The sequence below is a fragment of the Psammomys obesus genome, unplaced genomic scaffold (assembly GCF_907164565.1).
Source record: "Psammomys obesus unplaced genomic scaffold, mPsaObe1.curated_primary_1811, whole genome shotgun sequence".
NCBI lineage: Eukaryota > Metazoa > Chordata > Mammalia > Rodentia > Muridae > Psammomys > Psammomys obesus.
Window position 1 is genome coordinate 5,677,131 of NW_026596091.1, and position 11,855 is coordinate 5,688,985.

The following is an 11,855-nucleotide window of genomic DNA, read 5'->3' on the forward strand; positions in this document are numbered from 1 at the left end:
TGTGTGTGTGTGTGTGTGTGTGTGTGTGTGTGTGTGTGTGTGTGTGTAAAGAGCAGAAGTTGATGCCAAGTATTTTCTTCTCCCCTCTCCTCCTTCCGTAGGGAAAGAGGGTCTCTCACTTGCGCCAGAGCTTGCTGATTGGGTCTAGTTAACCAGCTTGCCCTGACTCTGCCTCCCAAGTGGCACTGTGAAGACCACGAAGGCCAGGCCACCCTGACAAGCTGACCTAGAGTTTGGTCTCTAGCGCTGTGATAAAACACCATGACCAACCCGGGCACCAAGGCACACGCCTGTAATCCTGCCACTCTGGGAGGCAGAAGCAGATGGGTCTCTATGAGTTCGAGGCCAGCCTGGTCTACAAACTGAGTCCAAGACAGACAAGATTACATAGAAACCCTGCCTCGACCTGTCTCAGATCTGGTGCCCTCTTCTGGCATGCAGGTGTACATGCAGACAGACATTGTATACATAATAAATAAATAAGCCTTTTTTTTTTAAGTATTTTCTGAGCTGGGGAGATGACTCAGTGAGAAGAGCACTTGCCACATAAGCATAAGGAACATAAGCATAAGCAAAACAAGAAGAAACAAAAAAACACCATGACCAAAGCTAGCTTTAGAAAGAAGGGTTTAAGGGCTTATTTCAGCTAACATTTCTATGTCACTGTCCATCACTGGGGGATGTTGGGGCAGGAACGGCGAGGCAGGGACTAAAGCAGAGACCTCAGGAAGGAGATATATGGGCGGGCTTAGCCTGCTTCTCAGGAGCACTTGCCGAGGGGTGGCAGCGGGGTCCTCAAGAACCAGTCATCAAGAAAACGATCCAGAAGCTCGCCTATCGGCCAATCTAACTGAAGCATTTTCCCAAGTAAATCTCTTCTTCTCAGATGACCCTGGCTTGTGCCTAAGCAACCAAAAAACTTAACTAGCAAAACAGTATTTTCCATGAGTCCTGGAGATCCAAAGTGCAAGCACTTCTGCTGGCAGAGCCATCAGCTCAGCTCCTTTGACATCTTAGATGGGAAAACAGCTGAAGTTAGCACCTTTGCTGCTTAACCGAGAATGCAGAAATCTCAAGAACATAGTTAAGAATTCTGGTCACTTACTTTATAAGCTGGGTGTGGTGGTGCAAGCCTATTATGCCAGCCAGCACTCTACTACCTCAAGTTTGTGGCCAGCCTGGACTGTGAGACCTGTCTCGTCCCACCACAGAATGCTTTTAACTTAAAAGTTTTGAAATTTAAAATTTCACCTCAGTACTCCTCCCCTTTTTATAACAGTGAGCTTCAAAGGAAAAAAAAAAATAACCCTTTCACCTTCAGACACCGGCACACATCGTTAGTACAGACAGGTGTGAAGGCCGGTGTCAGCCCTTGGAAGGCTGAGGCCGTAGGGTCTCTGAGTTAGTGTACCTCCCCCATGTTAAGGAAAGAAAGATTCACATTATCTGCTTTTTTCTTAAATCCCTTTCAGTGATTTCTGTTTTCTTTAGAACACCAGTTGTCGCAGAGATGAATGTGTTCAGTGCTTCATACTCTGATTTGCGGAATGGTGTAACAAACAAAGCTACATAAAATAAAGGTATGGAACTTTAACTAGGATTACTCTATCATTTAACAGGCTGTTAACTCACGTTGTTATCCTCTGAACATAGGTGATACTCTTTAGTGTTAAAGATTTAGCAATTAATACCAAATAACACTGTGAGATCATATCACAATACATCTGTGCACCAGGTCACTTAAAGAACATTCAGTTAGGCTACACTTTTTCCTTTTTCAAAACAGGGTCTCTCTGTGTAACCTTGACTGTCCTGGACTCTGCTTTGTAGACCAGGCTGGCCTCGAACTCAAACAGAGATCCGCCTGCCTCGGCCTCCTGAGTGCTGGGATCACAAGCGTGAGCCAGTGCACCCAGCTTAGGCTATATTCTTTAACCAACTTTTTTTCTTTTTTGGTGGTCTGTTTTTTCTGACAGTTACTATGAAGCCTGGCCTTAGCCTCACACTCATTCTGTAGCCCAGACTGGTCTTAAGGTCATGCCAATCGTTCTGTCCCCCCCCACCATGCTATCTTAGCCATGCACTAAACATACCCACCAGCTGAATATTATCAATATTAGATAGTTTTAAAAGCCACCTGTGGCTTGTAGGCAACCACGACTTCACGAGTTAGTGTGGACGGTTGCAGTATTTTTCGAACTAAATATTTAATGATGCCTGAAATATTTTAGTAGAAGCTCTATATTAACCCTCCAGAACAAGGTTTCTGTGAACTCTAAACGTGAGAGCTTAGTCAGAGGTTGGTTAAAGCATGTGCTGTAAAGAGCCGCAGCTCCTACAGCTGGCTCGCCTCAAGCCTGGGCTTCCATTCCCAGTTGCTCTTCGACCCATGCTCTAGAATCTGTTACAACCCTAACGCAGAAAATAGGAGGGAAGGAAGAAAACTTGACTAGTCTCCTGAAGGCCTTTCTATTTCTTGTGGCTAAACAGACAATGAGACAGTAGCCCCAGAAACAACCACCCGAAGGAGAAAATGGCACTGTTAATACAAAGGTTTTAGGAAAGCATAAGCTGAACACTTACCAGGAAGACAGATACGATAGTAGTACTGCAGTTGTTAAAAGACGCTATCAAGAACACACTGGCAGAGTTGCATTAAATAGCTATTTTTAAGGAAGTGCTACAAAGGGGATTTTTTTTAAAAGACACAGTGCCTACTTAATTCTATTTCTTGGTGTGGCCAGTAAGACACCAGGGGCTATTATTCTGAAGGGATGTGTAATAGTTAGCATTCTCTGGGCCAAAGCTTTAGGATCAAACTCGGGGCCCAACCCCACTCCTGCATGCTCCCCTCAACCCCATTCAATTTCTGATTTACTAAGCCAGAGCCTCTGACTGACACACCTATATCTCTTAATCGCCCATTTTTCTTACCTTTTTTAAGGTATCTTTTCTCTCAGTTTTGGACTCCACACTCTCTTCTCTAGACTGAGCAGCCTGCTCTAGGGCCTTCAAATCAGCCTCCTCTTCACGCTAAGTCACATCAGCAACTTGGGCATTCATTGTAACCTTCCTCTGAGACCTAGAGCCCAAGCCCTGACATCACAGCTTTGTATGACCAGCCTAAAACTTAGTTCCCACAGTTCAGTCAAGAGGGGGTAAAGCAGACTTAAGATCAAGTAAACCAATAGAGCCAAAAAGTCTGGGCCCAGGGGGTTCTGCAGAGACTGATGAATCAACCAAGGACCATGCATGGAGAGGACCTAGACCCCCAGCACAGATGTAGCCCATAGGCAGCTCAGTCTCCAAATGGCTTCTCTAGTAAGGGGAGCAGGAGCAGTCACTGGCATGAACTTGGTTGCCTGCTCTTTGATCACCTCTCCCTGGTGAGATGGTCTTACCAGGCCACAGAGGAAGACAATGATGCCAGTCCTGATGAGACCTGATAGGCTAGATAGTAGGGGAGGAGGTCCTCCTCTGTCAATGGACTAGGGGATGAATATGGGAGTGGGGGGAGGGTGGGACTGAGGAGATGAGGGAGGGGGCTACAGCCAGGGTACAAAGTGAATAAATTGTAATAAATAAAAAAAGATCAGGTAAAGGATCTGGCACCCAGCACAGTGGCACAGGCCCGTAATCCCAGCACTCTGAGAAGCAGAGGTGGTGGATCTCTGAGTTTGAGGTCAGCCTTGTCTAGAAAGTCCAGGACATCTGAGACTACTCAGAGAAAACCTGTCTTGAAAAAACAAAAACAAAAAAGATGAGGTAAGAAGCTCTTTTCAACAAGCCTGGACGACCTAGGTGCCCTGCACCCTATCCGCTCTGGCGGGTTCTCCAGAGCACTCCTAGCACATGTATGGCATTGTACAACCTGGCGCCCTCCCTTCTGGTCTGTCCAGGTATTTCTGGGCTGCAGACCAACATCCACACAGGCAAAACTCACACCTAGTAAATAATGTGGAGCTGGGCGCAGTGGTGCCTGCCTGGGATCCCAGCACTCTGGGGGGCAGAGGCAGGCCGATCTCCCTGGTGCTGCCCTCCCCAAGCATCCAGCTCACATACCTGTCCGACACAGTGCCCGGCGCAGACAGAATCCTTCTCCTCTGGCATCCTCTCATCCAACCTGCCCGGCACCTTTTTAAGAGCCTTCCCAATTGGCCAGCGGGCAAATCCAAACCAGATTTTCAGTAAACGTTCTGGGTGGGGAGATTGAGAAGGGCGTGCATTCACCTTTGACGTGGCATTTGTTCTCCTATCGACGGTTTGTCATGCAGATGTAACAGCTCCTCTTCTTGACAGCAGACGTTAAAGTAACAAAAATAGAACCCTAATCACTCATGTTGATTTATTTTTATTGGATCCCACACCCCACCAAGTCTTCACCCATTTTTGAGACACCCGATTTGTTTACTTTTTTTCATTTGATAAAAATGTATTTCAGAGCTCTTTACTCTGTAGGCGTTGTCCGGTGTCTAAGAGCCAAATCTTTTTAAAAGTTCTAATGAGGATAAATAATATATTTTTAAAATAGAAATAAATAGAATAGCTCTGGGCATGATAGCACACTCCTAGGATTACAGGCATATCTCTTTGTGAGTTCAAGGCCAGCCTGGTCTACAGAATGTCAGGGCAGACAGGGCTACTTAGACTAACCCTGTCTTAAACAAACAAAACAAACAAACAAACAAACAAACATACAAATAAGGAGTCATAGCCTCTGGGCCTGGTGGCACACTTGTAATCCCATGTTTGGGTAACAGAAAGAAGGACTTCAGCTGGGTGTGGTGGCCCACACCTGTAATCCCAGCACTCAGGGAGACAGAGGCAGGCAGAACTTTGTGAGTTTGAGGTCAACCTGGTCTACAAAGTAAGTCCAGGACAGCCAAGGCTACACAGAGAAACCCTGTCTTGAAAAAAAAAAAAGAAAGAAAGAAAAGAGAGAGAGAGAGAGAGCAGGACTTCAAGTTTAAAGTCAGTTTAAGCAACAAAGCTGAGATCCTAACTCAGCAAATGAAGCTGAAGCATGGCAACTGTACTGCTCATACTTGTGCAACTGAGGAAAAGATTGCATTCATCTCTGAGGCCAGTCTGAGCTTCATAATAGCAGGACAGTCTGGGCAACATTGCTAGAGCCTGTCTTGAAAAACAGGAGTGGAGGGGAGGGAAGGAACAATGGCTAGGATGGAGATCCAGCAAATTCAAGGGACAGAGGAAAGGCCAGAGGAAAAATAAACCGGTGCTGAGGTTGGGGATGGGGAAGGAGGGCTGGAGAAGAAACAAAGTTGGAGGGCTCCAGGGAGGCTTGTCTTTTGTCTCAGGCTTTAGTATTTTAAATGAATGGAAGAACAAGAACATTCTAAACACTAGCATTTTGGCAGAGTGTGGTGGTGCACTCATATAATCTCCATGCTCGGGGCGGAGGCAGAGGATCCATATAGTGATAACCCTTCTCGGAAAACTAAAATAAAACAATTCTGTAAGTAAACCACAAAGATACTGATTAAGGCTGGAGAAGTAGTTTAGTTGGTAGGGCGCCTAACATGCTCATTCCCCAGCACTGCATAAAACTGGGGGTGGGGCACAAGCCTATAATCTAATCACATGGGAGGTGGGGAGGGCACAAGCCTGTAATCTAATCACATGGGAGGTGGGGAGGACACAAGCCTGTAATCTAATCACATGGGAGGTGAGGGCAGGAGGATCAGCAGTATATGAAATACTTAGCTACAAACTGAGTTGTAGGTCAGCCTGGGCTACAAATGACCTGGTCTCAGAGGAAAGGTTATGGCAATCAACCCATCAGAAAGCTTCTACAAAGCTTCTTTAGTGTGGGTAGTGAGTAGGCTTCCTGTGTTTGGATGCAACATTGTATTCCAGTTTAGGAAAGGCAATCTTCCTTTCCTAAGAGCCAGTGGCATGGGGAACACCAAGGAAATCAGATCTGCATACAGCATGACCAATACACGTGAACTCACAGAACTGGAGCATGTGCAGAGGCAACCCAGGTCTACGCCAGAGGGGGACGCTGAGAGGGAAGTAGACACAAGCACCCATCCTAACCCAGGTGCTGTCTATCTCCAATTGAGAACCACTCAAAAAGGAAAATTTAGTTTTCTCCAGCAGAGTCTCTGAGTATACAAACCCTCTTAAGGGGGGTGAAGCTACCCTTTGCCCAGCATCAAATGGCCAACACAATTAGCTCAGTGGTCTTTTGAGTTATACTTGGTCTAAGCTCTCAACCTTTTTTTTTTTTTTTAACTTTACAGCTCTTTAACATATATATTATGGTTTTTATTTTGCTTTCTGGGATTTCTGTGTATGTGAATGTGTGTCTCTCGGTGTCTGTATATATTTCTTGTGTATTTTCTTTAGTTCTTTTCTTTTTCAGATGCCTGTTTTCTAATCAATGAGCATGAAAGGGTATGTTTTTGGGAGATGAGGAGAATCTGGGAAGAGTTTGGGGGGGGGAAGAGAACCTGTAACTAGAAACTATTGTATGAAGAAAGTCTGTTTTCAATAAAAATAAATATTTTTTTAGATCTTCCTAAAAGAAAGGAAGGTGAAGAGAAATGCCTTGAAGGTACTCTGTGAGGCTCAAGTGCAGGTTGTTTTTGACAGCTAGAAAAAATGTAATAGTCCTTTTAGGTGTTCTTATTCCTCAAAGTTAGGCAATGTTGGCTCATATCTTTAATCCCAGCACTGGGAAGCAGAGGTAGGCAAATCTCTGAGTTCAAGTCCAGCCTGGTCTACAAAGTGAGTTTCAGGACAGCCAGGACTACACAGAGAAACCCTGCCTATTCTTCCAAAATCTGATGGAAACTTGGAGGTCTTTCTCCTGGGAAAATGCCAGCCACATACCATCTTCTTTTCTGCCTTTTCCTTATTTTTAAGTTGAGGGCTTGCCATGTCACCCTGTTGGCTTTGAACTCGGGATCCTTCCTCCTCAGGCTCCCCTCTAGTTGAAGACCATGTGAAATTAGTTGCTGAGTATTTGCTGCGGATGTTGGCTACTGTGATAGACTTCGGCACACTTTTTTAGGTTGAACCTTTCAATTGCTTTGAACCCTTCCTAGGATAGAAAAACCCTGTCTCAAGACCAAAATAAAACAGCAAACTGGGCTATGCCATGCACAATACACTAGATCTGAGGGATGGCTGACTCTGAGACAGGAGCACACAGAAAGCAGGGAGTGGGGGAGTATGGAAGGGGTCTGGTTACAGTGCCAGCATCACTGGCAGTTCAGAAGAACGCTGAGTAGAGAGCTAAGGGCTCCGCTGAGAGGCTCCAAGTGACAGACTCTCTTTTGCAGAAGTTCACTGTCCACAGTGACAACAGAGATGCTTCTGGCAAATCTTAAGTAAGAGTGCTGGAGTCTAAGACAGATGGTGCCCAGCTTCAGGTGGAAGATAGCATTTTTCTGAGAACAGGGAACTGCAGAAGCCAGGAAAAGAAAGACTATGTTCAAGCACCGATTTGTGGTTAAGTAAATACTTAGAAGACAGGTGGTGCATGCCTGTAATCCCAGCACTCTGGGAGGCAGAGGCAGGCAGATATCTCTGTGAGTTTGAGGCCAGGCTGGCCTACAAAGTGAGTCTAGGACAACCAAGGTTACTCAGAGAAACCCTATCTTGAAAAAAACAAACAAACAACTAAACAAACAAAACATAAATATTTAGAGGGTTAAAGGGCTGGTTCCTTTTTTATCCTTGAAGGAACAGTAACCTTAGTTTATTTTTAAATTTTTTTCTAAAAAAAAAATAAAAGAAAAAAATAGTGTCATTTATATATTTGAATTATTATATGAAAAAATTTTATATGGTCAGAAAATACACATTTGATGAGAACAAAAATTAAGTACAAATGCAATAATATTGATTCCAAGAAACCATTTTAAAAGAAAAGAAATAGAAAGTACATGTGGAAGTGCTTAGATTTAAAAATACATTCTGGCATTTTTTTCCTTTTTGTTTTTTTCTTCTCCCTTTCTTCTTTGGAAACCTTTTAAAAATGACTTATTCATTTTTATGTGCATTGGTGTTTTTACCTGCATGGTGGCATGTTTATCTGTGTGGGTGTGTTTGAGCCTCTGAAATTGGAGTTACAGATAGTTGTGGGTGCTGGGTATTGAACCGGGTCCTCTGGAAGAGTAGCCAGTGCTCTTAACCCCTGAACCAATTCTCCAGCTTCATTTTTAGTACACCAGGCTGACGCTGAACTTAGAGATCCTCCTGCTTCAGCCTCAAAAGTGGTTGAATTAAAGATGTAGGTAGCACATAGCAAATTCCAGGACAACCGAGGCTACACTGAAGAATCCTGTTTCGAAACAACAGCAACAAAGCCTATACCTTTAATCCTAGCATTCAGGAGGTAGAGGAGGCAGATATCTGGGAGTTCCAGGCCAGCCAGGGCTCTGTTACATAGAGAAACCCTCTCTTACAAAACCAAACTAAACCACTTTGGAAATCAATCTGGCGTTTTCTCAGACAGTTAGGAATAGTGCTACCTCAAGATCCAGATATACCACTCCTAGGCATGTATCCAAAAGATGCTCAAGTATACAGCAAGGACATCTGCTCAACCACGATCATAGCAGCTTTATTTGATATAGCCAGAATCTGGAGACAACTCAGATGTCCCTCAGGTGAGGAATGGCTGCAGAAATGGTGGTACATGTATACTACTCGGCAATTCAGAGCTGGTTCTTAATGCTGGTAACTATCTGGAAACCCAATAAACCATAGTGGTTGTTAACAGACTTGGTAGACAGCATTGAAATATGACTTGTTTCAGTCTCATGTGAGAGACTCTACAGAACCACAGAAGAAAATAACTAGTCTTCACCTCACTTAAATAATTGCCTCATTTTAATAATTACCTGTCATAGATCATTCTTCGGCTTTTTTGTTTTGAGTTTTGTTTTTGTTTTTATTTGTTCTATTTTGCTTTCATGAGCCAGGGAGTCTCTGTGTAGCCCTGGAATTCATTATTGTAGATCAGATTGACCTGGAACTCAGAGATCTGCCTGCCTCTGCCTCCTGGAGGGTGCTGGGATTAGAGGAGACAACTTTGTGGCCCAGCCTGGGGGTCTCTCTGGAAGAGCTGTTCTAGGTTTACTAGAAAGCATGACTCGAGCCAGGCACGCTTCTCACACCTATGATCCCAGCACTCAGGGGGGCAGGTGGATCTTTGTGAGCCTGGCCTGAGGCAGTCACAGCTGCACAGAGAAACCCTGTCCCATAAAGACAAAACAAAGCATGTCAACTTGGGGCACACCTACAGACATACTGTCATAGTGTGTGACAAAGGCCGCTTAAAGGTAGATCTTTGGTAACATTCCAATTTCCCACATCCTTGAGACATGTCTGCACACATACGTGTGTTTTCAGTTCCTTAAAGAGTAACCTCTACCCCCTAAGTGTGGAATCTGTATATTTCTGCTCTTGAGTTTTGTCCCTTTGGGGCCAGGTAATCTGAGGCACTCCTAGCAAACACATCTTCCCTAATTGTTTTGGATGGTGGTTTTGGTTTTTGCTTTTTGTTTGTGTAAATGTTTTTCCTGCATTTGTGTGTGTACCACCTGCGTGGCAGGCATCTACAGAGGTCAGAAGATATGAAATCCAGTAGAACTAGAGTTACTGATGGTTGTGAGCCACCGTGGAGGTACCAGGAACCATACCTGGGTCCTCTGCAAAAAAGGGTGTGCTCTTGTTTGTTTGTTTGTTTGTTTTCTCGAGACAGGATTTCGCCACTGCACCTGGGCTTAGAACAGATGATCTTGACCATGGTGCATTTTCTCTAGCCACTTGTTTTTTGAGAGAGGTCTTCCCTCTGGAACGCAGGATGACCCAGGCCTTGTTCTACAGCTCAGGCTGGCCTCAGTCAAGTGGCCAAACTCCCATTTCAGCCTCATGAGTGCTCAGGTTACAGACGTGAGCCACGAAACCCAGTTGTAACAGGTTTCTTTTCCTTAATTCTCACTCCCAACTTGCCCAACCTATCTAATATTGTCATTACATATATACATTGATATATGTTGGTATATATTGAATTATATGTTTGTATAAATACATGTACACATGTACATATCTGTATACTGTTCCAGGAGTCTGTTTTCCTGAATGCTAGGGCTTGAACATACAGATCCTCACACTTAAGTGCTTTGCTACTGATCTGTGCCTCTAGCTCTGTGTCCTTATATGCATTACCTACGATTAACCAATTACATTGAATTAATTAAATTTGTAGTCCTTAGGTTGAACTCAAGGCCTTGTGTGTGCCAGGCACACATTGTACCACTGAACTACATTCCTAAGCATCTCCCAAGCTTGGCATTTTTGTTGTTGTTGTTGTTGTCAACATCATAGCTGTCATTACTGCTGTTGTTTCTGCAGCCCTGGCTGTCCTAGAACTCACCCTGTAGACCAGGCTGGCCTTGAACCCTGAGCTCCACCTGCTTTTGCTTCCCAAATGCTGGGATTAAAGGTGTGCAGCCACGCCACCGGCAAGCCCTGCATTATTAATCCATGATACTCTGGAGGTACTGCTACTCTAGTTTCTATCCAATGTGAGAACGTTTTTAACAGATAACGTCATCCACACCTGCTCGCCGCTGTGACTTCCCTACATTTACTTCTTCATCACAGTCATCTACAGCCAACACAGGATCTCCCAGTGTCCTTGTGGCTTCAGAGCTCCTAATTGTATCACCTTGAACAAGTAACTCGCTCTTTATTCTTCCTTTATAAGATTTTAATTCCCCATAGTGTTATTATGGCGTTTACTCTTGAGAATCTATTCAATGTGCTTGGTATTGTCTTGGCAAACATTCACCAAATGCGAGGGGTTTTTTTTCTCCTTTCAATTATTACTTATTTTGCAAATAAGAAAGTAGAAGATAGTGAAATGAAGCCAACTACTGAAGGTCATCCAGCTAGAGAGAGGTTTTCAAACCAGTTCTATCTCGTTCTAATCAGTCTTTTCACCAAGCCCCCTGACTTTGAGTCTTTAGCACTAGAGTGAGTGGGATGTAATAATGGCCTACGTCCTGGAGCTTTTGAAAAGGTTACTGAGGATAGTACAGAAGAGTAGGAAACACCTCCAGGGCCAGGGTGCTAGTACCAAGCCAAGTAGCAAGCCAAATGGCAACTCAAAGGGCAAGGTAATTGGCAAGCCAAGCAGCAAACCAAGTGGCAAGTCAAGGGGAAAGGCAAGTGACAAGTCTAAAGTCGGTACAAGTGCCAGCCCAAGTGGCAGCCCAACGGGCAGCCCAGTAGGAAAACTAGGTGCAAGTGGCCAGTGGCAAGCAAGGGGTAAGTGGCCAGAAGCAAGTGGCCAGCAGAAAGTAGACAGCGGAAAGTGGCCAGTGGCCAGTGGCAAGCAAAGGGCAAGTGGGCAGTGGCAAGCGGCAACTGTCCAGCGGCAAGCAATGGGCAAGTGGGCAGCGACAAGTGGTCAGCGGCAAGTGGCCAGTGGCCAGTGGCCAGCGGCAAGCAAAGGGCAAGTGTCCGGTGGCAAGCGGCAAGTTTCCAGCAGCAAGTGTCCGGCGGCATGCGGCAAGCAAAGGGCAAGTGGGCAGCGGCAATCGGCAAGTGGGCAGCGGCAAGTGGGTGGCGGCAAGCAGCAAGTGTCCGGCGGCAAGCGGCAAGCAAAGGGCAAGTGGGCAGCAGCAATCAGCAAGTGTCCAGCGGCAAGCGGCAAGTGTCCGGCGGCAAGCGGCAAGCGAAGGGCAAGTGGGCAGCGGCAAGCGGCAAGTGGGCAGCGGCAATCGGCAAGTGTCCAGCAGCAAGCAGCAAGTGTCCAGTGGCAAGCGGCAAGCAAAGGGCAAGTGGGCAGCGGCAAGCGGCAAGTGTCCAGC

The 11,855-nt window shown here is 45.3% G+C and overlaps 1 protein-coding gene across 1 annotated transcript in view; it reads right to left on the bottom strand.

The window, feature by feature from the left end:
* The window catches only part of Spic (Spi-C transcription factor), a 10,261-nt gene extending 5,137 nt beyond the window's left edge, over window positions 1-5,124 (bottom strand). The window contains exons 1-3 of the mRNA XM_055627791.1: window positions 5,046-5,124; window positions 4,063-4,196; window positions 2,935-3,033 (exon numbers count right to left, since the gene is read on the bottom strand). Coding sequence (XP_055483766.1) covers window positions 2,935-3,033; window positions 4,063-4,196; window positions 5,046-5,124 — 312 coding nt within the window. The remainder of the gene's footprint in view (window positions 1-2,934; window positions 3,034-4,062; window positions 4,197-5,045) is intronic.
* Between the last annotated feature and the right edge of the window lie 6,731 nt (window positions 5,125-11,855).